Source organism: Oryctolagus cuniculus, chromosome 4, assembly GCF_964237555.1.
Source record: "Oryctolagus cuniculus chromosome 4, mOryCun1.1, whole genome shotgun sequence".
NCBI lineage: Eukaryota > Metazoa > Chordata > Mammalia > Lagomorpha > Leporidae > Oryctolagus > Oryctolagus cuniculus.
Window position 1 is genome coordinate 64,332,579 of NC_091435.1, and position 27,693 is coordinate 64,360,271.

Sequence of the window (27,693 nt, forward strand, 5' to 3'; positions counted from 1 at the left end):
AGTCAAGACCAAGATAAAATAATTTGTGCATAACAACTTTTAATGCATATATAAAGATACTTAGAAGGTAAGTTTATTTTGGTGCATAAAGACACAAGCTTACTAATCTGACAGAAAGGATGCAATGGGCTAACTTGAACAACACTATTGCTTAGGTTATACATGCAAAGACATAATATGCAATTTCCTTGAACTTGTTCAAGTATCCTCATACTTAATCATTACGCATATATTTGTGCATAGGATCTAATAATGAGGGGAAATACTTGGAAGGACACTGGGGTAGGCTGAATAAATATGAAGACAGGGAGAACAGCAGAGAATGGTAAACTGCCCTGGTAGAATTTATGAGAAAGTAAAAACTTTGGTCTGTATTCTAAGTGCCTAGCCACACTGGCTGGTAGTTGCAACTCCATTCAATTTTTGAATATAATATAAATATATTAATGTACTCAACAGCTAATAAAGGGAGTAGACAGAAACTATTGAGATGGAGAGACAATATGTGACTATTGCAAGTATACAATAACAAATCATAAGAATCTTGCCAATACCTCTACTTATATAGAAATGAGTTTTATAAGCTCTTTGGTGAAATAAGTAAAATATTAATAGATGTGACTGTCAGAAAATTCAGTAAGTGAGAAGGAATCTAGTTTGACTATTATTAATAAATGAGAAGTTTTAACAAAATGCATCAATACTTGGAAGTTTACTATGAATCTTTTTGAAACCAAATTAATGGAGAGTCATGAAAGCAAAAATTTGTTAACCAATCTATTACCTCAAATATTTCCTTGAACAATTCCAATGCTAAAACAGAACAGGTTTCTGATCCATCCAAAGGCTGGCTTAACCAACGAAGTAAAGCCACGTTAGGTTCTAAACATTTAGACCGGCTTCCCAGAATGGAGTTGCCAGATGGTGACTGTTCAAACATCATCTGAGTGAGCACATGGCGAAGCTGAGTCACTGAACAGAAGGCAAGAAGTAATTCTAAAACCTGTGCAATATAAAGTCTTCATTAAATGTCAACTTAAACTTCCATATACAAAGCAAGCATATGATGAAGCTGAAAATGCCATATTTTAAAAAATATACTCTAAGACAAAAATTAAAAGTAGCTTCCAAGTTTTCTTCCAGTTTTATTTTTTCAAATGTGTTGACTACTTTCCAGAAGGTTACAGAGAAATTTGTTAATGGTGCTTTCCTATGATAGGCATGAATGTGAGACTCACAGAGGTAAGGGTAAGTTCAACTAATGGATATTCCTTCTATAGTTCTTAATTAACAATACAAACATGTTTTCTTATTTAAAGTAACAAAAAAGAAATTAATATAATAAAATAAAAATTAAGAATACTTGCTATAACTCTAAGATTCGACAACCGCTATAAAGCATACTGTAGAATAAGATAAAGAAGTGGCTCCCCAAAGTCTACAGGAATAGGCAACCTGTTTTCTGCCAAGAGCCCCCTGGATTTTTATAATACACTTCAAGGGTCACACAAAATTATCAACTTAAAAAATTAGCCTGTTATACAGATTAACTGAATTTCAAGTCCCACCTAAGGTTGCCTTGGTAGGGCCAGACCAAATGATTTTAGCAGGGCCTGACTTTCCCCACTCCTCCTCAAAACCTTACTATGTTTGTACACTGCAACATCATCACATTTAGCTCACCCTTTACATTTGTATCTACAGTTTCTTTTATTTTTTAAAAGATTTATTATTTTATTTATTTGAAAGACAGTTACAGAAAGAGAGGAAGAAACACAAAAAGAGAGAGAGAGAGAGAGGTCTTCCATCCACTGGTTCACTCCCCAAATGGCCACAATGGCCAGAACTGAACTGATCGGAAGCCAGAACCAGGAGCTTCCTGTAGGTCTCCCACATGAGCGCAGGGGACCAAGGACTTGCGCCATCCTCTGCTGCTTTCCCAGGTACATTAGCAGATAGCTGGATAGGAAGTAGAGCAGCTAGGACTTGAACTGGTGCTCACAGGGGATGTGGGTGCTGGAGGCAGGGGCTTTAACCCACTGCACCATAGCACTGACCCTTACAGCTTGTCTTATACTGATATTTCTGCATTTGGTGTTGAGGTAGGGGTAAAGATTCATTTTTTCAAACATGGATATTCAACTGACCCAGTGTCACTGAAATGATATTTTTAAGACTCCGTTGTTATCAATCAGGAGACTATATACAATTTGCTTTGGAAGGTTTTTATTATTGTAAATTATACTAACTCTATACTTTATACTATATGATATTTGGTAGTGTAAGTGATCTAACTGTTCTTTTTCAGGATAGCCATGGACACTGGCATATCATAAATTCTGTGATCAGCTTTTCAATTTCTACATACCAACATTGATAAAAAAAAAACACTAAAACCTGCTGAGTTTTGATTGACTTCATTGGAAACTTTTTCAACCAATAAAGTCAGTATATTTGTACTTATTTACATCTTGAATTTCTCTCAATGTTTTCAGGGTGGAAGCCTTGCATATGTTCTGACAGCCATGTCCTCTAAGATTTTGATATTTTAAAATATCAGTATATAGTATCAATTAATTTTTTTCATTTTCTGTATTACCAGGATATGTTTATACATATCTATCCTTATAAACAATTTGCTAAATAAATTCATTTGGTTTTAATTATTTCTATAGATTTATCTAATTATCACAATAATGTAATGGGAATACTGGGTTTTATTTCTTCATTTCTAATTCCCATACTTGTCATTCATTTCTTTTGCCTCATTGGGCTGGTTAGGACCACCAAAACTATGCTGAACACAACTAGTGGGAAAAGACACTCTTTTCTTATTCCTAATTTAGAAGAAAACTTCCAATAATTTGATAGTAAGAATGCTGATGAGAACAAGCATTGACCCAGCAGGTAAGACTGCCCCATATCCTACATCTGAGTTCCTGGGTTCAATTCTCAGTTCTGGCTCCTGACTCCAGCTTCCTGCCAATACAGACCCTAGAAGGCAGCAGAAATGACACAAGTAATTGGGTATCTTCAATTTATTTGGGAGACCTGTACTGTGTCCTGAACTCCTGGCTTTGCCTAGGCCAGCCTCAGCCATTGTGGGCATTTGTGGAGTGAACAAGAGGATGGGACCTCTCCTCCTATTTTTACCTCTCAAAGAAAAAAATTAGAAAAAGAAAGATGATGCAGATTTTTGGTAGTTACTCTATCAGAGAACAGAAGTTTCTGCTTACTCCTAGTTTGCCAATCTTTACCATGAATTGGTACAAAATTTATCAACTGCTTACTTTGCCTTTAATGTGATGACAATCTGATTTTTCTGCTCTTTTATACTAATGTGAGAAATTAATTCTCAAACGGTAAACAACCCTTGCATTCTTAGGATAAACCTCATCTGGCAATGAAACATGACTGTTTTTATACATCATTGGGTTTGATTTCATAATATCTGGGCTTAATTTTTACAATTATGTTCATATAAGATATTGACTTTATTTTTGTTTAAAGATTTATTTTAATTATTTGAAAGACAGAGTTACAGAGAGAGGCAGAGACAGAGAGAGAGGTCTTCCATCCGCTGGTGCACCCCCCAGATGCCCACAATGGCCGGAACTGTGCTGATCCGAAGCTGGGAGCCAGGAGCTTCCTCCAGGTCTCCCACATGGGTGCAGGGGCTCAAGGACTTGGGCCATCCTCCACTGCTTTCCCAGGCCATAGCAGAGAGCTGGTTTGGAAGAGGAGCAGCCAGGACTAGGACGAGCGCCCATATGGGATGCCAGTGCTTCAGGCCAGGTTGTTAACCTGCTGCGACACAGCGCTGGCCCCTTGATATTACTTTTCATTTCTTATAGTGTACTTGACAGGTTTTGTTTCTGAGGTTACACTAGCCTTATAATCAGACATGCTTGTACAATATTGTATATGAAAAAAAAATTCAACTATTTTATTTCCCAAACCAACACTGTTTTGGCTTTCACTGCTTCCCCACTTCTATATATCATAATGAAGTATTTTTATGACTAACTTATCCATTGTCTTTTGGGTTTTCTGACACTTCTGGAATGCTTCTACTCCCTTGCCCTATCTGAACGCCTAAATTTCCTGCTACGTCAGTATCTTATTAGATTATTAGATTTTTCCCCCCTTCTTGTATGCCTTTTTATTCCAAAAAGCTTTATTGACACTTATATTACAAATTCCTAGTCATGCAGTCAAGATTTATTTAGATTTTATATAGATATTAGCTTTTGGTTGCATGGAAAAAGGCATTTTGGACATTCTGGGGTTCAAACAAATAGTATATATTATCAGAGTACTTCTAGTGAAATAAGTGAGTCCCAAAAGGACAAAAACTGTATGTTTTCTTGATCTGTGGTAACTAATAGAGCACCTAAAAGGCAATTTACAGAAGTGAAACTGACACTTGGAGATGTCATGACTTTGAACAGTCTCTGTCTCAACTGTGAAGGAACAGTTTTTTTCTTTTTTCATATTATTTGTTGAACTCTTAGTATAGGGTTTAATCTTACATGTATAAAGTGAATTGAAAACAGATCTTAGTGAAAAATAAGAATAGTAGTAAGAGAGAGAGAAGATAGAAGGGTGGGAATGCAGGAGGGAGGGCGGGTAGACCCGACTCCCAGGGTCTGTGTGGTGACTCCACGCCTCCTGCCCCCACCACACTCCTCCTCTCAGAAAGAATCCACTGCAACATTGTTGAGAAATCAACTGGGTAGGAAGAATCACTAAGTTCCTAAAGTTGTATTTATGAAATACACGAAGTTTGTACACCTTAAATTAAAGGTTTCTGGGGTGGAAAGTATTATCAAAGTAGTTCATCTGAAAAAAATACTGCAGAGGGACAATGGCAAGCAATAAACAAACAGAAAACACTGTTGTGCAACAAACATGGTACTATTTGAACTCCTCTATCATCTTCTGGATTAACTTTACAAATGATTAGCTCAAACCCATTCTAATGGTCATCTATAAAATCCTATAGGAGAGGGGCTGGTCTTGTGGCATAACGAGTAAAGCTGCTGCCTTTGATGCCTGCATCTCATTTGGGTGCCAGTTGGTGTACTGGCTGCTCTCCACTTCCAGTCCAGTTCCCCGTTAATGGCCTGGGAAAAGTAGCATAAGCTAGCCCAGGTGTCTGGGCCCCTGCCACCTATGCTGGAAACCTGGATGAAGCTCCTGGTTTCCTCCTGGTGCAGCCCTGGCCAATGCAGTCACCTGGGGAGTGAATCAGCAAATGGAAGTTCTCTGTAACTGTTTCAAATAAATAAATAAATCTTTAAAACAAGCAATCAACAAAACCTGTAAGACAAAATCTGTCCTGGAATACAAACCCTACTTCACACCAGACACAAGAATCCATTTTAACTGGTTATAGATCTATAAACCAAAGTTAGAATACTATGAAACTTTTAGATGAAACATTAAGTGTCCAATTTGTTGACTTTTGAGTAGGCCAAGAGTTCTTAAATGGAATTTAAAAAGCATTAATCATACTATTGGATTGATAACTAAGCTACATTAAAATTAAGACATCATTAAGTGAGTGAAAAAGCAACTTACAAGAAGAAAATATATATAGATTCCAAAATGGACTATGTATATGTGAGTGGTATATATAAATGAGCAAGGTGAATGACAAATTAAAAAATGACCAAGAAATGAATAAGTCCATAAACAAAGAATATATGAAAATGACTAATGAATATGTGCAAAGACATTACATTTTACTGATTATTAATGAAATACAAATCTAAAACATAATATAATACTACTCTGCAACTATCACAAGGCTAAAATAAAAAAGAATAACAAAATCTTCATACACTGGTATAACCAACTCCTTTGAAAAACTGTTTTACAGTGTCTTCTGAACATATGTAAACTCTGTGACAGGGCAATTTCAGTTCTAGGTAAAGAGCCAAGATAGGCCTCTCCATAAGCCCACAAAAAGACACATCAAACATGGTAATACAGGATTCTCCATAGTAGCCAAAATCCATCCAAAAAAGGACTAACTATATGAAACGCAACTTAAGCTTGCAACATACCATTGACCAAAAGTATCTAGACACAAAATATATATGATTTATTTACATAAATCCAAAACCAGAAAAAAAAGTGTCATTAGCAGTCAGTATGGTTGTTACCCTTGGTAAAGGTAAGGGGATAGGTAAGGGTAGGGACTGACTAAAAGGGAACATGTGGAAGGTTCTACATCAGTCATGTTCTACTTCCTGATTTGGACACTGGTTGCATGACTGTATAAGTTTGTAAAAATTCAGAGAGCTATGCACATAGATTTTTCTGTACATAATAATTTTTACAGTTTAAAACAAAATGTCATGCTTTTACCTACCTTTGAAGAAGAGTCAGGATCCTTCCCATTAAGAAGACTTAATACTTGATTAAGACATGAAGAAAAGTGTTCATACCTAGGTTTAAAAGTATATGAAAAACACTCATGTAATGCTTAGATAATAACTTAAAAAAACTGATACAGCAAAAAGAATTTATCTACAAGGTGAACACAAAATTTAAGAGTATTTTCTTTCATCTATTTTCCTATTTGGGCTTCTAATACAGAATACAGTCTTGATAAAGTTTAAATAGGTGGTCCTCAATCCAACCAAAGTTGAAAAGACATTTAACACACCTAACCTATTGAACACCAGTTTAAAAGTACAGTATACTATACAGTATCAGCTGTTTACCCATGATTTCGTGGCTGACCAGCAGCTGTGGTGGTTGAGAGTTATTATACCACCTATCTCTGGCCTAGGTAAAAATTAAAACTCAAAATTCAAAGTATAGTTGCTATTGAACACATATGGTTTTTGCACCAATGGAAAGTGAAAAACTATAACTTAAACCATTGTAAGTTGGGGACCATCAGTACTTAAAACTTGGAACCTATATCTTACCGCTATGATACATATGGATTGGTCCTTTCATTTGAAACAGATTGACTCATCTGGTATTAAAATATCAGAGAAATTTTAGGACCTCAATAGCTTTAAAAAAAAGATTGTGTTCAAATAAATATGCTAATAAATCATATGACCATTTATTTACATATAGCCTCTAAAATGGCCACACATGAAATTTGGCTTTATAGATTTAGAAGGGGCAGTAACCATTTTATACAACTCTAAGAGGTCCCACACCAGAGCAGTACCACTCATATTCTATTTGAGTACATTCTAGATTAGGGAAAATTATAACCTGTTGGGAAGCTCATGGTCTAAAAATGGAGGCAGGAAAAAGTAAGTAATATAAGGCGAAATAAAATATAATGCTATGATGGATGATGGATGCTTTAGAACAGAGGATGTGTATCAAGTCTAGACAAGGCATGACAGCCCTAATCAGGTGAGACTTCCAGGACTTGAGTTTTAAAAAGAATAAACAGGACATAAGGCATATAAATGAGAAAGCATTCCAGATTTCCAGAGGAAATACTATTGAAAAAACCGCAGTTCATATATGAAATGGCATCTCTAGCAAGTTGGAGTTTCTGTTTATTGGTTGAAGCGATTTGACAAAATAGGTTAAGAAAAGATCAGGAGGTCTCTGATAAAAATTTCGATAATCATTTTGAATGCAAACAGAGATCATATTTTTTAAAAAAGATTTACTTTTTTGAAAGAGAGAAAGAGATCTTCCATCTGCTGGTTCACTCCCCAAGTGGCCTCAATGGTCCCCTGGGAGGGGGCCTCCTGCAAGAGGCTGGATCCAGGAGCCAGGAGCCTGGAACTCCACTCTGGTCACCCACATGGATCACTGGGGCATTTTCCACTTCCTTTACAGATGAATTGGCAGGGATCTGGAACTGGCAGTCATATGGGATGCCAGCATTGTAGGCAGCGCTTAACTCGGTGTGCCATAAAGCAGGCCCCTGATACTATGGATTGTAAGAAGTGCATACAGTTGAAGGAAAAGTTGAAATTGGGCATACTTATAAATAAAAGGAAACGATCACTTAAGTGGAAAGTAATCAATAGGGGAAACTGAAGATAGGACAAAATGAGACTTAATGCACAGAACAGTAAGGTATGTTTATGAGTGAAACATGATAAAACTAAGAACTGGTAATAACATAGGTAAGTTTTTCTTTAGGCAGATTGGAAGAATCCAACTAGATGGGATTCCTTCATTTTTCTATATGTGAAACAAAGAAAAAGTTTATCATCTGTGTGATTAATGGCAAGAGGAAATAATAAAAGGCTGTAAGAGGCACTGTAGGAAATGGGAAAGAAAGGTGACTAAGAATAAAATAAAAGGTTTAATCCAGATAAAATTGTGTGGTTTTCTCAAGCTTTGACCAGGAACCTGTGCATTAGACTTTAGAACAAAATCAGGATTGGTAGTTTGCTAAATAGCACAGCAGAAAAAAAGAGGATTTGCTAGAAGTGATTCTGGGGTTTTAGGTTAGATAAAGAAAATAGATAATGAAACTAAGAGTTACACAATAAGTGATTAACTAGTCTTTTACTGATGCTAAATCAATTATCTTTCCATCTCCTTATTCTGTTTACTATGAAACAGTTAAAAATAAACACTATCTGGCAGCAAGAATGGATATGCAGAAGTGCTCCCTTTTCCATAGTTTTGCTTTCAATGGTTTCAGTTACCTTTGCTCAACTCTTGGCCAAAAATATTAAAAAGAAAATTCTAGAGACAAGCAGTTCATTCCTTTTAAATTGCACACTATTCTGAGTAACATAATGAAATCTTGTGCCATGCTACATCCTACTCTGTTCACTTGGGATATGAATCAAAGTACATATGCTGCCCACCCATAAATTCTTATTTAGCCACTTTGGTTACCACACTTTAACAGTATTCTGGCACTTGTGTTCAACACTTAGTTCACAAAATAGTTGCCCTATGCCCAACAGTGAGGGTGGCAACTAAGATATGCTAAAGAGAAGCGATAAAAATCTTCTTTTTTAAGTGGATAGGTGAAAGTTCACTACCTATAAAGGAAGGAAAAAAAAATCACATTCTGAGATTGCTAAGATATAGTAAGAACAAAACTACATGCGAAATTGTGAAGAAAAATTTGTGCCAGTTTTGCATTCACATCTTAAATTGCAAAAGGGGGTCGGCAATGTAGCATAGTGGGTAAAGATGCCACTTGCAATGCCAGCATCCCATTTGGGCACTAGTTCATGTTTCAGATGCTCCATTTCTGATTTTAGCTCCTGCTAGTGGCCTGGAAAAAGCAGGGGAAGATGGCCCAAACTCTCTGCTGCCTAAGTGGTAGACCTGGTTGAAACCCTTGGCTCCTAGCTTCCGCCTGGCTCAGCCCTGGCTGTTGCAGGCCCTGAGGAGTGAACCATTTCTTTCCCCTTCTTTTTCTGTAACTCTTTCAAATAAATAAATCATTGAAAAAAACATATTACAAAAGAAACGGCCATAGTGCATGACAAGCAATTAGTTAAACTGAAACAGTTATTGCATTTGTGGATGAGAGACATAAATTAAAGAAGTGCTCCAACTAAGAGCAACCTGTTAAAACAAAAAGCACTGAGCCTACAGGACAATTTCAAGGGATCACCTGAAATGAGTGATACAGACCTGCTTACTCCATGTATAGGGTTTGTATTACCTTGATGCAGGTATCCACTGGGGATCTTGGGACTTATCTCCAAAATATGAAGGAGGTTTTCGTACCTTAAGAGACTCTTTGTACCTCATGAGACTCTTAAAACATGATGAGGAGGCAAGTGAAGCAAGGGCACTTTGGAAGAAAAAGCTGTCTTATTTACTTCCATTTAAGAGAAGAAAAAGTGAAATGCTAATATGAGTGCTTCCTGGTTGGAAAAAATATTCTTATATGAATAATAATCAATTATGTCCTAGTACAAAAGTTTTTTTTTTTTTTTTAATTTACTTACTTTCTAGATGTCTGCATTCTGTGTTTCTTAAAGATTAAGGACTATGACATAATATCTTGACACTAATAAGACCTCATTTTCCTCCAGTGACTGACCATAGTAAGGGCTATATAAATGTTTTCTTAGACAGTAATCTAATTTTTGAAGTATTTCAACAATTTCCTAATTAAGGATCACAAAGGAGTTTAGGCAAGAGGAAAATCTAATTTACTTGGAAACCAGTTACCACTTGATTTCAAAATACAAATGATCAAATTACACTGACATAGAAAGGACATAAACACAGGATCTGATTTTACAACATAAAAGGAGCAGATACAAAAAAAAACCATCTCTTTTTTTATACAAAATATAAGACAAAGACACACTGACATGATGTTCCTGAAATAAAAATTCTTTAAAAACTTCATAGAAAATTAATAATGTAAAAAAATTATGCATGGGGGACCAGTGCTGTGGCGTAGCGGGTAAAACCACCGCCTGCAGTGTCGGCATCCCATATGGGTGCCCGTTCAAGTCCAGGCTGTTCCACTTCTGATCCAGCTCTCTGCTATCCCTTGGGAAAGCAGTGGAAGATGGCTCAAGTCTTTGAGCCCCTGCACTCACGTGAGAGACCAGGGAGAAGCTCCTGGCTTCACATTCGCACAGCTCCGGCCGTTGCAGCCACTTGAGGAGTGAACCAGAGGATGGAAGACCTCTCTCTCTCTGCCTCTCCTCTCTCTGTGCAACTCTGACTTTCAAATAAATCTTTAAAATAATTATGCATGCATTTTAAAACAATTTTGGGGCCGGCGCCCTGGCTCACTTGGTTAATCCTCTGCCCTCTGCCTACGACGCCGGCATCCCACATGGGCGTCGAGTTCTAGTCCTGGTTGTTCCTCTTCCAGTCCAGCTCACTGCTGTGGTCCATGAGGGCAGTGGAGTATGGCCCAAGTATGGCCGGAGCTGTGCACTTGCATGAGAGACGAGGAAAAAGCACCTGGCTCCTGGCTTCAGATCGGCGCAGTGCTAGCCATGGCAGCCATTTGGGGAGTGAATCAATGGAAGGAAGACCTTTCTCTCTGTCTCTCTCTCACTGTCTAAAACTCTACCTCTACCTGTCAACTAAATAAAAAAAATTAAAAAACAGTTTTGTGCAAAAATAAATATCTTTTAAATCTGTGTTCCTACCAACTTTCTTTAGTACTCCAATGTTCTGTCAAAGATTTGAAAACTTTTTTTAAAACGGATTAGTCAACATGCCTACATTTTCAAAAATGACATAATCCTACTGATCCAGACAAAAACTGAAATAACCACATGTACCCTTGTTTTACCTTTTACATTTCAGTTCAGGAAAGCAAAAAGAATGGATGTAAAGTAAATCAAAACATTTCAACTTAGTCTTAAATTTGGCCTACAATGAATGGAATCAGTAAAATCCAAAGTTACTATTACCTAAAATGCCATTGTATATGTCACAAACACATCACAGTTTAAAAAAAAAAAAAAAGGCTTAAAATTTACTCAAGTCAAGTCCTACCTGGTAAGATAATCAGCAATTTTGGGATTCTTAAGGAGATCCATCAGTAGGTCAACTGAATACTTTCTAGTCAGGGTACCATCACCGTTTATGAGAATATTAAATATTAGTTGAAAAGTCTGATGAATGTTTCGAGCATGGAATAGCTTCAAAATGAAATAGGAAAAGAATGTTATCCCAAAATTTTAAGTTGATCACACCAACAAATGCAAAAACCCTTAAAGACTTTTAAAATTTTAGAGACCATATACTTCAAAATTAACTCTATAAGTAGAAAAAAACATCATATTTACCTTTTCACCCACCTCTTCATTTAAAGTCAAACTGGACAATATTGAAAGTGCAAACACAACCACAGTTAAACTACTATGGGCCAAGAAGGATATAAGAGTTCGATAAAGTGATTTCACATTACTCTGAGAAATTAAAAAAAAAAAAATTAGAATGAAAAATTTTAAGTTTTATATTTCAGTTTACAAACTATATCTGGTACACAGTGGCTAAACTTATAATAATAAACATTATGACTTATTTCAGTAAGAAATGATTGACCCTGTTTTTCTAAAAAAATATATTTAAATAGCTGGGGCTAGGTCACAGTGAAGCTAGGAGCCAAGTACTCTATCCTGGTCTCCTATGTGGGTAGTAAGGGCCCAGGTACATAGCCATCATCTGTTTTCCCAGGTGCATTAGAAGGAAGTTGGATGAGAAGTGGCTTAAACCACCATGCCACAACTCCTGCCCATACACTACTTTTTATTAACTTAAATAGCTTTCAGCAGTACTTCTCTGTGTTCTACCTCTATATCCCCCTTGATCTATTAGAATTGACATCCTGATTCATGGCCAAGCAATTATTATTTTAAGCAGACAACACAAAGCAGAAATCCATCTCTCACTTATTTGTGCAACTTCACTAATTTTTTCCTGAAAATGCTCTTTGTTTATAATAATCTCTGAATTTACATTTATCTAGAATCTACATTTCTCCAACATTTATCTTTTAAAATTGACAATCACCAGCCAGCTCCACTCCCAAATCCAGCTTTCTGCTAACATAGACTCAGGGAGGCTGCAATGTTAGCTCAAGTGATTGGATCTATCACCTGCATAGGAGAACTGGATTGAGTTCAAACTTGCTCGTTTAGGGCCCTGGCTGTGGCAGGCATTTGAGGAGTCAGTAGATGTGAGTTTCCTTTCTCTTTCTACTTCTCACTCAAATAAAATGAAAACACTGGCCTTGTGGCTCAGTAGGTTAAGCTCAATACTATCATTCCACTTGAGCACCAGTTTGAGTCTTGTCTGCTCCACTTCCAATCCAGCTAACTACTAATTTGCTTGGGAAAGCAGTGGAAGATGGCCCAATTGCTTGGGCCCCAATCAACCATGTGGGAGACCAGGATGGAGTTCTATGCTCCTGGGTTTGGCCTGCCCAGATCTGGAAGAGCTGTCTCTTGCTCTCTCTGTAAGTGTCTTCCAAGTAATAATCTTAAAGAAAGAAATGATGAGGGACACTCATAATCACGTGAAAACCAAGAAAACAGTCAACAAATTAATAAAATTTCTTTTGCGTTACATTTTGGGGGTAGTAGTTAATGGTCACATTTGCTAATTACCATTCAGATTTAAGAGATTATTTGAGGGGTTAGCTGGGTTCTCTTGTATCATTAACACTAATAGATACAGGTACAATTTTGGTGAAGAGCAGTTTCTAACTGTGGAATTATTAATATTTACTCTTCATTTGTTTGCTAAATATGAACAGTTCTTTTCAATTTGGAAACTGAAAATATGTCTTTGTGTGCATAAATGTGTGCTATCATACTGATAGCTCTCTCTTCCTTCTCTACAAAACTTTCTGAAACACTCATAGCTCAAAATCAACACCACCTTTAAAGACCAGATCAGGTGCCAGCACTGTGGTACAGTGGGTTAAGCCACTGCTTGCAGAGTGCTGGCTCGAGTCCTGTCTGTTCCACTTGAGATCCAGCTCCCTGTTAATACGCCTGGGAAAACAGCAAAAGATGGCCCTGGTGCAGAGTGCTCAAATGATCAGCCATGAGGGAGGCCAGGAATTCTTGTCTCCTGGCTACAGCCTGGCCTATCCCTGGATGTTGCAGAAATTTGGTAGAAAACAAGCAAATGGAAGATCTATCTATGTCTTTTCCTTTCTCCCTGTTACTCTACCTGCAAAACAATCAATCTAAAATCAAAAAAAAACCAAAACCAGGTCAGAAAAATCTAGCACTTGGACAAACGAAATATTATTTAACACCAAACAAGTAATTCTGAATATTGTACAGAATGGGAGTTTTTCATAAAGTATCTTAAAGCAAACATGAAATTTCTTGTTGTAATATCTGAAAGTAGATTAAGTTCACTTAGGGGCCTTGACTTATCACAATGACTGGCAATTGACACCAGCACTTACTCAGGACCTTGCTGTGGAGGTACCACTGATTTTGTGGAAACACAATACTGAGGCATACGGGACTCCCAGTGTTATGTTTCCTTTCTATTGCCATGAAATAACTTAGCAATTCTTGTGTTACTCAATGTGACAAATATTGGGACACCATGGAGAGGGAAAATGTTTACAAATCAAGATTTGTATTAACCCTTAACTTAATCTTCAATACAACATATGTAAAAGCCACAATGCTTCAAAAAAGTGATATGTCAATCTGATTTTTCACTAGCTTGATGGATCACTTGAACAATATTTAAGAATTCTTATTAATTTTTTGAAAGAAATGGAGGGGTAGCATTTTCTTTAAGCATATAATCCACTACAAAACAAGAAATACTTAAAAAAACAACAAAAAAATTTCTTACCAAAGTCTTTATATGTGTTTGAACAGAAAGATTGTGCCGACAAAGATTTGCCAATAATCCTAGACAAGGCATTGTTAATTCATCTTCAGAAGACTGACTGTTATTTTATGTTTTAAAGAAAAATAATAAAAGCAAAGTATTAAATTCATTCTAAGTTAGTCAAAATGATACAGCAACGTACACATGTAAATTTTTACATGCAAAAAAAAAAAAACTAATGTGAAGACAGTTAACCTCAGAATAGTCCTATTCACTTTATGGTTTGAAACTAAATTACTCTATTGAACCACATCACAAAAATATGGAATTGTCAGTGGCCTAGTGCTATTTCATCTGTACTATTATCCTATCAAGATCTCACATAAAAGCAAAATGTTTATTTTCAACATATTTTTCCCAAACTTAACTCCTTTCATAAATTTTTTTGAAAATCAAAGCTGCTTTACATCTGATTTTGAAGTCATCTAAGAGGAATAAATAAGAATCACAGTCTCATTCAGTTAAAGTTAGAAAAGTATTCTTCAAGAAAAAGTGTGGGGTTGCAGTTGCGGCATAGGGTGTAGAGCTGCCATTTGCAAAGATGGCATCCCATATGTGTGCTGGTTCTAGTCCCAGCTGCTCCAATTCCAATTCAGCTCTCTGCTAACGTGCCTGGGAAAGCATCAGAAAACCACCTAAGTGCTTGGAACCCTGTACTTATGTGTGAGACTTGAACGAAGCTCCTGGCTCCTGGTTCTGCTCCAGCCATCATGGCCATCTGGGGAGTGAACCAGAAGATGGAACACCTCTAGCTCTAGCTCTCTGTCTCTCCCTCTTTCTCTGTAGCTCTCCTTTTCAAATAAATAAATACATCTTAAAAAATAAAAAAAGGTCAGCTATATGGTTTTAGTACAAAAATAACAGATTATGCAGTTAAATGTTTGGTTGTATACTCACATATGATCTATCAGGTACATAATTAATTCATCTATATTGGCACCAGAATGGAACATTTTGATGTTATATGTCAACCTCTGCAGAAGTTGAATACACTGAGAATAGGAAAACAATTATGAATATAAACATATAAAAACACACTGCCTTTTCACGAGAATGCACTGCCTTGCAAATTCTGAGTTCGATATCATTTTAGAGGCAGAGGATAGAGCAAAAGCTTTTTTGTTTTCCTTTAATGCAAACAATAATAGGACTACTAATAATCTTAGGGTCCACCTCCTGACTTATACATTCCTATAAATTTTATCTCAAATACAGTATCATCACCAATTATGTTCACTTGTCTTCAACTTGAATGTAGGTTGAAAGACATACCCATCATCAATCCCAAAATAACTTTTTACATTTTACCATGTAAAATTGCATGTCAGTTTAACTGGTGATGTACTCCTGTCTTTATAATTAATACCTCTTTAGATTAAATTAAATATAATCGAAATGAGAGCTTTGAATCTATACTAAATAAGACTTTCTCTATAGCTTTAATTTTTGTATGCTTCCACAACAGAATCACACTTGATGCTAATTCAAATTATTTTAATATGAATAGCTTACATCCTAAAATAGACATTTGTGTTTATAATGCAAAACATTTTTGCTTCTCTAGAAACATTTCAATAGCAGTGCATGTGTGTGCAACCAGCTCTTACTGGCAAGAACTGTGTCTAATCATGTGGTATTATTCCAGCAAATACATTCTAAGCAGTTTATAATAAATACCATCAATTTTTACCTGAGAATAAGAGAACACGTATTAAGAGAGAGCGTATTATAGGGGAACATATACCTGTAAAAACACAGAATCATTATGGCAAGTGCTACTCCGACAAACCACTCCTGCCAGCACATTATTCAGATTGTATGTATTTTGAAGACAGTCTCTGGTTTCATTGTCCACAGCTGTAGGTTAGAATAGTAAAAGATGTATCATTTTTTCATTTTAAAGATCTATTTATTCATTTATTTGAAAGTCAGAGTTACACAGAGAGAGAAGGAGAGCCAAAGAGAGAGAGAGGTCTTCTATCCACTGGTTCACTCCCCAATTGGCCGCAACGGCCAGAGATGCACCAATCTGAAGTCATGAGCCAGGAGATTCTTCTGGGTCTCCCATGTGGGTGCAGGAGCCCAAGGACTTGGGCCATCTTCTACTGCTTTCCCAGGCCATAGCAGAGAGCTGGATCAGAAGTGGGGCAGCCTGGACTGAACTGGTTCCCTTATTGGATGCCAGCCAGTACTGCAGGCGGCAGTCCATCCGCTACGCCACAGTGCTGGCCTCACAAGTATCATTTTTTGATAAGGTCTTCATGAAAAAAATAATCTATCATTAAAAAAATATGATATAACAATTTTATTCCCCAATACCATCTAACTTGGAGATTCATTTCAACACATGGAGTAAATATTAAAAAACTTCCTTTGTGTAGTTGTAGAAATTTGTTAATTAAAAGACTATCACTTGGGGCTGGCATTGTGGCATAGCAGGTAAAGCTGCTGCCTGCAATGCCAACATCCCTTATGGGCATCAGTTCAAGTCCTGGCTGTACTACTTCTGATCTAGCTCCCTGCTAATGTGTCTGAGAAAACAGAGGAAGATAGCTCAAGTGATTGGGCCCCTGCATGCTCCTGGCTCCTGATTCCGCCTGGCATAGCCCCAGCCGTTGCAGACAATTGTGAACAGGCAATGGAAAATCTCTGTCTCTCCCTCTCCCTATCTCCCTATCTCTTTCTGACTCTGACTTCCAAATTAAAAAAAAAAAAAATCTTCAAAAAAAATGACTATCACTTCAGTTTTTCAATAAACGTAAAATATTTTTAAAAAAGTATAGTAACTAAAAAACTATAGTTTAAATGTACAGAAATTATCACTTAAATTTTTTAAAAATATTTAAATGTTTAAAGTGACAGACACTCTCATTCAAATCATAAGTGCATGTTAGAAGTGGCAGTGCCTTTTCAGAAAGCAATTTAGTCATAGCTATCAAATTAAAAATGACCTTGAAAGTATAGGATTTCATCCAACAGAAATATACTCACATTAGAGCAAATCACATAGAAAGATTCATTGTACTATTGATTCTAACAGCAAAAACTTTAAAAAGTACACATGTTCATCATTAGGGGAATGGCTGAATAAATTGTAGTATCCTTTAATTATGGTACTTAGATGGCCATTAAAAAGAATACTAACATGGTGTTGGCATTGTGACACAGTGGGTTAAGCTACAGCCTCCAACAGGGGCACCGGTTTAAGTCTCAGCTGTTCCACTTCAGATCCAGTTCCCTAATAATGGCCTGGGAAAAGCAGCAGAAATGGCCCAAGTACTTGGGCCTCTACCTCCCATGTGGGAGACCTGGAAGAAGCTCTTGGCTCCTGCATTTGACCTGGCCCAGCCTGGGCTATTGTAGCCATATGGGGAGTGAACCAGTGATACAAGAACTGTCTCTCCCTCTCTCTAACTCTTTCAAATAAATAAATCTTTTAAAAATACTAACATGGAAATTAACACCTGGTGCTCTGCAACATCATTTGTGTTAAGAAACAACCAACTAAAAATCTAAAATGATTTGTTATAACACAGAAAGAGATCAGGGAAGAAACATATCAAATCATTAAAGATTTTATTCTCAAAGGTAGAACTGATGAGGGTTATTTTACTCTATATCTATACTGACTGATTCGATAGCCACTAAGCCAGATAAGGCTATTTAAGTTTAGAGCAATTAAAATGCATTCTAGGGGCCCAGCAGGTTAAGCTACCTGTAGTGCAAGCATCCCATATGGGTGAGTTTGAGTCTTGGCTGCTTCACTTCTGATCCAGCTCCCTGCTAATGAGTTAGCACCTGGGAAAGAGGCAGAGGATGGCCCAAGTGCTTGGGCCCTTGAACTCATGTGGGAGACCCAGAAGAAGCTCCTGGCTCCTGATTTTTGGTTGGCCTAGCTCTGGCTTTTGTGGCCATTTGGGGGAATGAACCTCTCTGGCTCTCTCTCTCTCTCTTTCTCTCTATAACTCTGTTTTTCAAATAACAAATCTTTAAAAAAAGTACTCTGTTAACAAAGAAAGTTCTACCAAACAATGCTACTCTTTATTAACAATGTTGTTATCACTAGTTTTTTTTTATATTGAGCATATATTGATTTTATAACCACACACAGAACAATCCTCCTACCCTCAAGTCAGGGGAAAGTGGACTATTAAATGAATATTTAAAAACTAAAAATATAGAGAAAAATAAAGAATACAACATTAGTATTTTAACTCTTAAATTCAATGTTTCCTTGATTGGGACCTATTACTGACTTTGAATGATATACTTAACACTGGAATTAAGTATATGTGCAAATATTTTGTTGGCATTTTTTAATGCACAAATAGGACAGCTCTTTCCGAAGTTCATTCTTTTCTGTAGACCACTGAAATTTTGATTTGCTTCAGAATCCTTGGTTCAATAATTAAGAAATATTACATTTAACATGCCCTTCTTTTAAGAGTTTCAAAGTATAAATTCTGAGAAGTTCTCCAATAAAACTTTTGAATGAAAATCATTACTAAATAACTAAATAACTAATAACTAAATCTGTACTTTAAAAAATATTGAATTTATATATCTTCTAAAAAAAAAGTACTAAATGCATTACCTAGTTGAGATAGCAAACTGATAATACTTAAGATCAGTGAAGCACTTATGTTTGGGTCTTCAAGGAGTTCTACAAGGCAACTTAGGCATTCACTTGGTAATATCTGATTTGATGTAAACAGTCGTGTGAGCTTCTGTCCGGAAATTACCTATAAAACAGTAATCCAAATGTGTTAGTTAAAAGTTGGTGCTATTGTGATTTGGATGTTGAATGTCCCCAGAGGTCCAAATGTTTATGGCTTGGTCACTAGGGTGGTTCTACCATGAGATGCAAAGGATGAGGGACAGTGAGATGTCCTTAACTCACAGGGGGCGTGCCCTCAGAAGGCAGTTCTCATTACAGTTGTACATTTAAGGCTTGTGTATGGTCCCACCCACTCTCTCTCTCTGTTGTGGTTTGAGATGTGACAGTTCACTCTTACATGAGTTCTCACCATATTTTGTCATCTGCTGCCCTCAGTAAATAACACTAATACTATAGGTGGCACTTTTCATCTGCTCCACTACAAATAAAAACTAAATTCTTCTAAAGTGTTAATACCACCTTCTTCCCAATTCAGAAAATTCACACATTGTTATCTCTGCCTAGAAGAGACCTACTTGTTCCCTAACTCGCTGAAGTAGTCATTTAGATCTTAATTCAAATTCATTGCTTCCAGAAGTTTTTCCTAAGCCTCAGCTCTTAGATCATCTAGGTTAAGTTTGCCTATTACATTATTGATTATAGTAGTATTTCTGAGTTAGCAAACTTCGACTATTTAGCAATATTTACCCTCCAGACTACATTAAACAAATGACAAAGTCATAAATCTGCACTCAAGCATATATGAATGAATTCCAAGTACATTCATTCCACTTACTTTGAGGGAAGAGAATGGAAAATGAAATCCAGAGTGGAACTATGAGATTGTTTCAGTTCCTTCCCAAATGTAACAAACGAGCTCAGAAATTAAGAGATTACAAGGAATAAAGAAATTTTTTTTCAAGTAGACAGAAAAGCAATAAGAAATTTAATTTTTAGTTATTCCATTTTTTTACTGTTTTCTTATAACCTATAAACTACATGCAGAGAAGGGTAGAGAAAAGAAAGGTTAAGGGAAGAGAAGCAGAAGATGGGAAGAAAGAACAGGAGAAAAGGAACGAAAGAGATGAGAAGGGAGGGGAGGGGAGAAGAGTAGCAGAGTTGAGATTCAAAAGCTAAAATGAGTTATCAGAAAGCATAATTTTCAAAATGCTCTACGAATGTATTCATTATTAAGTTTTTTTTCCATAAGCATGGAAAAACCCATTATTTACTTTGGAATTAGAGTAAATCTGCTCTAAAGACTGAATCTAAAAGATCAGTCCTAAGCTGGTTACCTTAGTATTCCTCTAACCTTTCCCTTCTGTATCCTTTTTTTTTTTTTTTAAAGATTTTATCAATTTTTTGGCAGGTAGAGTTACAGACAGTGAGAGAGAGACAGACAGATAGGTCTTCCTTCTGTTGATTCATTCCCCAAATGGTCACAATGGCTGGAGCTGCGCCGGTCCGAAGCCAGGAGCCAGGAGCCTCCTCCTGGTCTCCCACGCGGGTTCAGGGGCCCAAGCACTTGGGCCATCCTCCACTGGTATTCCAGGCCACAGGAGAGAACTGGACTGGAAGAGGAGCAACCGGGACTGGAACCAGTGCCCATATGGGATGCCAGCGCCGCAGGTGGAGGATTAACCCAGTGTGCCACAACGCTAGCCCCTGGTATCCTTCTTTCATTCCCTCATCCACATGCCAGTTTTCCTTCTAAAGTCTTGCTGAAAAAAAGTTTCCCATTCTGTTTTTTAAAGGAATACATGTCAACACTATTGTTAAATGAAAGCCTATAAGACAGGAAAAATAAATCCAAGTATGAAATATCTGGTAACAGATATTTTGAGCAATATTCTTTTTCCTATTTATAAATCTGGCCCTCCAGAAGATTCAGACATTTTCTACATGAAACATGCTTCTCCCCAGGATCGGACCTATGGCTCAGTAACATCCGAGCCAGCATTATGGTGTAACGGGTTAGCCACCACCTGCGATGCTGGCATCCTATATGGGTGCTGGCTGCTCCACTTCCAATACCGATCCCTGTTAATGTGCCTGGGAAAGCAGTAGAAGATGCCCCAGGTACTTGGGTCTTTGCCACCCACATGGGAGACAGAAGCTGCTGGCTCAGCCCTGGCTGTGGCGGCAATTTGAGGAGTGAACCAGCAGACCTCATGTCAGACCTGTTTTTTTTTTTTTTTTTTTAATATTTATTTATTTGAAAAGCAGAGTTAAAGAGAGTGAGAGACAGAGATAAAAGATCTTTTGGTAAAGAAAATAGATTATGATTACTAGTAAGGAATATACAGCCTCTGTGGGAAACAGAAAAGCAGTTTCTCAAAATTTAAAAATAGAACTACCATATTATCCAGCAATCCCACTACTGGACATACATCAAAGGAAAATGAAATCACTCTGTAGAACATTAACTTGCATTTCCATGTTTATGGAGCACTATTCACAGTAGTCAGGAAATGTCTTCCCATTGATGAATGAAAAAAAAATAAAGTGGTACATAAACACAACAGGACAACAGGATACTATTGCTCAGCCATTAAAAAAAGAATTGCTATCATTCCTAACAACAACTGGAACTGGAAGTCATTATGTTGAGTGAAATAAGGCAAACACAGAAAAGTATCGCATGATCTCACATAATTGGAGCCTAAATAAAGGTGATCTTATGTAAAAAATACAATGGTGGTTAACAGTGCCTGGGGAAAGACTAATTAATAGGCCACAAGGTACAGGTAGACAGCAGTAAGTAGTTCTGGAGTCCTACTTTCCAGAAGGGTGACTATAGATAATATACTGTACATGTCTCTATTAAAAAACTACAGATAGGATTTTGAATGTTTTCACTCTAAAGAAGTGCTAAATGTTTGAGGATATTATTATTTACTCTGCTTGAACACTGAACAATGAACACATGTACCAAAGTATTACATGGTACCCCATAGATATGTACAATTGTTATACGCCTGCTATAAAAAGTTTACATAACTTAAAGACACAGCTGAGGGTCATTTTAAAGTCCGAGTTCTTTTAACAAATTATCAAATCGTTAACTCCTTGCCACATCTGCCCCGAAAACAGCTGTATACACTGTGCGAGCTTGGCTGCAGTGTGAAAACGAAAACCGGGGAGCAAAGGAATATTAGACAAGCTCTGAGCTTTCTCCTTTTCCTAACCGAAACACAGCCAGCATCTCCAACGTTTTGCCCCATCTTTAACCTTCAGAAAGCTCACATTCCTCTCGTTTAAGCGAGCTGCACGCCAACAGTCGCCTTTAGCAGTACTAAGCGATACCTAGAAAGTACCGAGGGTCTTCTTTCCCAGGCTGGGGGCCCACTCCCAGAACACACGGTGAACTAAGGATTAGTAACCAGGGACGCCCCATTTCCCCCCCACCCCAAGGCGTCTCACCTCCAAGTGCCGCAAGAGCTGGGTAGCGTTCGCCTCTGACTTAACGGCTTTATACTGACCGATGGTCAGGAGCAAGGACTTCAAGCAGGCGGTAGAATCCATGGAGACAGGCCTTGGTCCTTGCAGCCTTGCAGAAGATCCACCACTACCCTGACAGCTCCCGGCTCCGGCGTTCGCCGCGCTTTATTTGATTTTCGGCACCGCCCACCCACCCTGTTCCCGGAAGCTTCCGGTTCCGGTCAGGCTCCGGAAGTGCCCAGCCACTCGCGGTTGATGGGCGTGGTGCGTGTGGCTAGAGGTGCTCTATGAATCTGTGAAGGGGCTTGGGAACCTCTCCCTCCTATCCCCTACTTGTCCAAGAGTCCGCGAGGTTTCAATGTGAGATCCCGTGAAGGCGAAAAATCTCGCGAGAAATGTGACTGTGGATCGATCTGTGGAGGGGCGGTTAAGCGCAAGGGGGTGTGCATCTGCGCCCGGAATGTCGTGAGCGATCTCGGTCTTGCTAATGGATGGCCGGTTTTTGCTTTTTGCGTCATCCTCTACCAGAGAAATGATCGCTGTCCTCTATCTAGACACGGTGAGGAACTCGGGAGGAGAAGAGTTTCGGTGACTTGGGTTTTGAGGCGGGCTGCAGAGGCCTCTGTGTCTCAGGCGTCCGTCCCTTCTGCCCAGGTGTGGTGGTTTCCTCGTACGTTCTTTGCGGCTGTGAGGCAAGTTAATCGCGCCCTCACGACGGTAATCTGGCTCTGGAGAAAGCCACCCCCGGGGGGGATTCCTGGGCCAGGTGATACTCCGAAGGTGTTCGCACTAGCGTCACTTTTGTAAGTTGAGGTGTTTTTCTGTTTGGCTTGATTGTTTGTTTATAAATGTCAGTGGCTACGAAATTGGCATTCTTTGCGGTTTTTATCAGCCATATTACGATGCATGTGTATCTGAATGAAAAGTCCGTATCTGGTTCTGCAGTTAAAGGGCTAATGACGAATAAAGCTTTAAAAACCGGGTTGTAGAAAATTGTGAGAATAGGCTACATGTCCCTTTAATTAAGTCGTTAATTAGAAATCGTGTTTTGTCAATTCAGAGGACTTTTTTTTGCTTGACAATTTTTTTTATGTATTGGTTTCTGATTCGAGAGATCATATAAATAGTTCTGTTTCTCACTGTGTGTGTGTATTATCTAGCCTGACTCATAATTGTACAATAAGCTTATACAGTCAGTATGGCACTGGAAAGAACAAAAAATTTACAGCTCGTGAAATCTGGGCAGGAATTCCTACAACTACTGACTTACCAGCTTACAAGAACTCTCTAGGCCTCAGGTTCTTAATTCTTAAAACTGATTGCAGAGATGTTTATCTTTCCAAGTTTTGTGAAGATTAGTATACATAGATACATAACATAGATCCTGGGACATCAGAGCTGATGAAAAGTAATCTTATTTTCAAGCTTTATGTAACCAGCTAATTTTATATGAAAGAAAACTTCATACCAAAGGCTTGATGTTCTTTCTCGCTTAAACCTTTCTTAAAGTTTATATCTTTCTAAGTTATCAGAGCAGCCAGTTCACTTGCATAGTTGGAGGAGGCTGAAGGTGCTTTGTCATTGGTGGTGGGGTATCCAAGTACATAAAAAAAGTGTCCTCCATTCTCTGGTTGATGGTCATCTCTACAGATGCCATGTTTCAAAATTCTCCTTTCATAATTATGGTCCAACAGTGGTAATGGCAATATAACATTTTTGAGTTGCTGAAAATATTCCACTTGGGAAGAATGTACTTAGGGGCAGCATATGCCATTCTTGTGGTTCCTAGCTACATTTATAAACAATATGATTTTAGCAGTGCTACCTTTAAATACCTGAATCTGCTGACAAATTTAGTATCTGGATGCATTTTCAACTAACTCCTAAACTTTCATATTCATTGCAAGTGCATTCCTAACATTGAAAACAAATGATTAATCCTGTAAGTTTGCTGGGTAAGTCCAGAAGTAACTGAATGGATTCTCAAAAAAACCTTAAAATCCTGCTTTTACTAAGATGCTGATTTTGCTTTAGGGATCATGTATTGGCAGGTTTATAACAAGGGGGCAATCAGTATACATTGTCAGATTTCTTGCTTCCTGGTTTAAGCTGCCAGATAGTACAAACAATATTTACATAGTGGCAAAGTGCTAAGATGCACATTGTTTTTGTTTTTTTTTGGGGGGGGCAGAGGGCAGGGCAGGAAATATCTTCAGCTTCTGATAACTTTTGCAAAGATTTTACAGTCATCATTCATCAGCCCTAGAGTTTACCCTAGGAACCAATATATTCTTTGGGACCCAATAATGTTTTGGCCTTTTATGTCTAGATATGCTGATTTTATGACCTTACCAGGAAGTTATACAAATTCAAAAAAACAAAGAACTGAATATGCCTCATTTTCAAATTCTGTCTTGAAATCCTAACTCTCGGTATAATGGTATCAGGATACGGACCTTGGAAAGTAAATCAGTTTATAAAGGTGATCCTCATGAGGGGGAAAATACAAAGGACCCTAGAAAGCTCTCAGCCTCCTCTGCCACATGCTGATAAGAAGTGAACATCCCAGAAGAGATCCTGCTGACTCTGCTGGCACCTTAATGTCAGATTTCCAGCCTCCAGAACTGTGAGAAAGATATTTCTGTTGTTTATACTTTGTTACAGCAGCCCCAGTAACTAAGATAACCCCTTATACCACTTCAAAATGATTGTCTATCAGAAATAATCCGATGAACCATAGTTACAATTTTGGTTCTAGGGAACTCCATCACAAAGTCTCTTGACATATTCCCAGAGGCATTTTGTTCATTTTTTTAAGTCTTGAAATGATCATAGCATCTAATATCTCCACTTACAGGAAGCTTTGGGATTCTTATGGTAAAACAAAAGAAGTGTTTACTAGTAGTGTCAAAGTTTGCTTGATAACATGTAGAAACTTCTAGTTCAATGTTGATGTTTAATTCTATGCTGATGTAAATTTAGCTTTTAAAAACAGCTATCGAGATGTTACCAAGTTTTATTTTCAAGGTTGTTATTGCAGCATTGTTTGCAGTAGCAAAAAAAAATTAAGAGGCAAATCTGGGCATAATAAAATTTATACAATGGCATATCCTATAGTTTAAATACTACGGTAAATATATATATGTGCTGATGTGAAAAGCTTAGTGCCATTTGTTTCATGTGTGATGTATGTGAGAAATAGCTTTTGTCCCATTTCTTATTATTTATTTGAGAGGTAGAGTTACAGATAGTGAGAAGGAGAGACAGAGAGAAAGGGCTTCCATCCGTTGGTTCATTCCCCAAATGGCCGCAATGGCTGGAGCTACACCGATCTGAAGCCAGGAGCCAGGTGCGTCTTCCCTGTCTCCCATGTAGGTGCAGGGGCCCATGGACGTGGGCCATTCTCTACTGCTTTCCCAGGTCACAGCCGAGAGCCGGATAAGAAATGGAGCAGCTGGGACTGGAACCGGCGCCATATGGGATGCTGGCACCCCAGACAGAGGATTAACCTACTGCGCCATGGCACCAGCCTCATCCCATTTCTTAAGTTTAGTTGTTACTCCTTTTCATACAGTTGCATTTCTTCATCATGTATAGAAATAGGGGATAATGAATGAATTTGTTCAAAACCTAAAGGTTAAATGATGCTGAGGAGGAGGAAGATGGTTTTGATAGGAACATTTATGTAATGTTTACTATGTGCAGGATACTATTCTATGCTGTGTTTTAAGCATTCTGTCTTCACAACAACCTTATAAATTAGATATCTCATTATCTCCAGTATTCAGATAAAGAAACAGACACAGAGAATGTTAATTTCACTTAAGGTCATAGAACTAGTGTGTATCACAGCAGGCCCATATACCTTTGCAGAGTGATTCCAGAGTTTTTATGCTGTTACCAACAGTACCATGCAGTCTTTCAACTTACTTTTGACAGTAATGTACAATTTAATACTTTATCCCTTTTAGTATTTTTTTGTTCTAGTTAATACTATTTATTGAACTCTGTAATTAACACACATTTATTCTTAGGTGTTGAATTTAACTGAAAAGTGATCCCTGTTAAATATAAGAGTGGAAATAAGAGAGGGAGGAGATGTACAATTTGGGACATGCTCAATCGGACTTGCCCCAAATGGTGGAGTTAGAAACATGCCAGGGGATTCCAATACAATCCCATCAAGGTGGCATGTACCAATGCCATCTCACTAGTCCAAGTGATCAATTTCAGTTCACAATTGATCACACTGATAGGTCTAAGAGTCAAAGGGATCACACAAACAAGACTAGTGTCTGCTAATACTAACTGATAGAATCAAAAAGGGAGAGAACGATGCAACATGGGAAGTGGGATACACAGCAGACTCATAGAATGGCAGATGTCCCAAACAGCACTTTTTAGGAGAGTTTTTTGAAATAGTTAAATAGGGAGCTATATGAATAAGTATATATACACTAATGGTACTCTAGTCAGCATTTTCAACATCCATTGATATTTGAAACTGTTTAATAATTCTTTATATCCCGTGTCTTCTATTTTATAGAGAAATAAAATTATAACATCTTGGGAGAAAGTGGCTACATGGTATTTTTAGACTGAAAGGAAACAAATTAGTGCTATCTAAATTGTGGTGGGCAGGCATTTTGCACAGCATTTGTGTGCCTGGGTTCAAGTCCCAGTGCCACTCCCAATTCCAGCTTTCTGCTGTTGTACACCCTGAGAGGCAGCCTGTGATGTTTCAAGTAGTTGGATCCCTCACATGAGAGATCTGGATTGAGTCCTTGGCTCCTGTCTTTGGACTGGTTCAGTCCTGGCTGGTGTAGGCATTTGAGGAATGAATTAGCAGAAGGGAGATCTGTTTCTCTCTCAAATTAATAATTATAATAAAATTTAAAGATTGTATTAAGCAGGAACTCATATACTTCTATAGGAAATAAATTAGTGCAAACCTTCTGGGAAACCATTTTGCAATATGCACCAAGTTGCTTAAATTATTTGTCTTTTCACCTGGGAATTCTGCTTCTGAGAATTTATTATAAGGAAATAATCATAAATATAGAAAAAGCCTTAGGAACACTAGAGTTTGTCATGGGAGTAATTATTTATAATGGAGAAGAAATGAAAATGTCTAATTATGTTGTAGCAGATTTCATGTACAGAGACATCAAGACCTCTTAGCAGGAAGTAGTCTTTTATTTATGCTGGCATAAGGCCTAAGCAGAATTTCTTACGCAGAAGCCTGACCCCTGAACAGAGGGGTATTTTCTTATATG

The 27,693-nt window shown here is 37.7% G+C and overlaps 2 protein-coding genes across 17 annotated transcripts in view; one reads left to right on the plus strand and one right to left on the minus strand.

Moving 5' to 3' along the window:
* The window catches only part of CIP2A (cellular inhibitor of PP2A), a 49,131-nt gene extending 26,472 nt beyond the window's left edge, over positions 1 to 22,659 (minus strand). The window contains exons 1-9 of the mRNA XM_002716717.5: positions 22,400 to 22,659; positions 18,914 to 19,061; positions 16,064 to 16,176; positions 15,217 to 15,311; positions 14,281 to 14,377; positions 11,739 to 11,861; positions 11,446 to 11,591; positions 6,380 to 6,455; positions 785 to 1,003 (exon numbers count right to left, since the gene is read on the minus strand). Of these exons, the coding sequence (XP_002716763.1) occupies positions 785 to 1,003; positions 6,380 to 6,455; positions 11,446 to 11,591; positions 11,739 to 11,861; positions 14,281 to 14,377; positions 15,217 to 15,311; positions 16,064 to 16,176; positions 18,914 to 19,061; positions 22,400 to 22,501 (1,119 nt within the window). The 5' untranslated portion in view covers positions 22,502 to 22,659. The remainder of the gene's footprint in view (positions 1 to 784; positions 1,004 to 6,379; positions 6,456 to 11,445; positions 11,592 to 11,738; positions 11,862 to 14,280; positions 14,378 to 15,216; positions 15,312 to 16,063; positions 16,177 to 18,913; positions 19,062 to 22,399) is intronic.
* A 177-nt stretch (positions 22,660 to 22,836) lies between these two features.
* The window catches only part of DZIP3 (DAZ interacting zinc finger protein 3), a 175,845-nt gene continuing 170,988 nt past the window's right edge, over positions 22,837 to 27,693 (plus strand). For 13 of the 16 annotated variants that reach the window (XR_007908893.2, XR_011388347.1, XR_011388351.1 and 10 more), the window contains exon 1: positions 22,837 to 22,976. The gene's annotated coding sequence lies outside the window, so the exon portion shown is untranslated. Of the gene's footprint in view, positions 23,221 to 27,693 lie in introns of all 16 variants that reach the window. The other 3 variants (XM_008266984.4, XM_070073168.1, XM_070073166.1) reach the window with 1 other exon arrangement.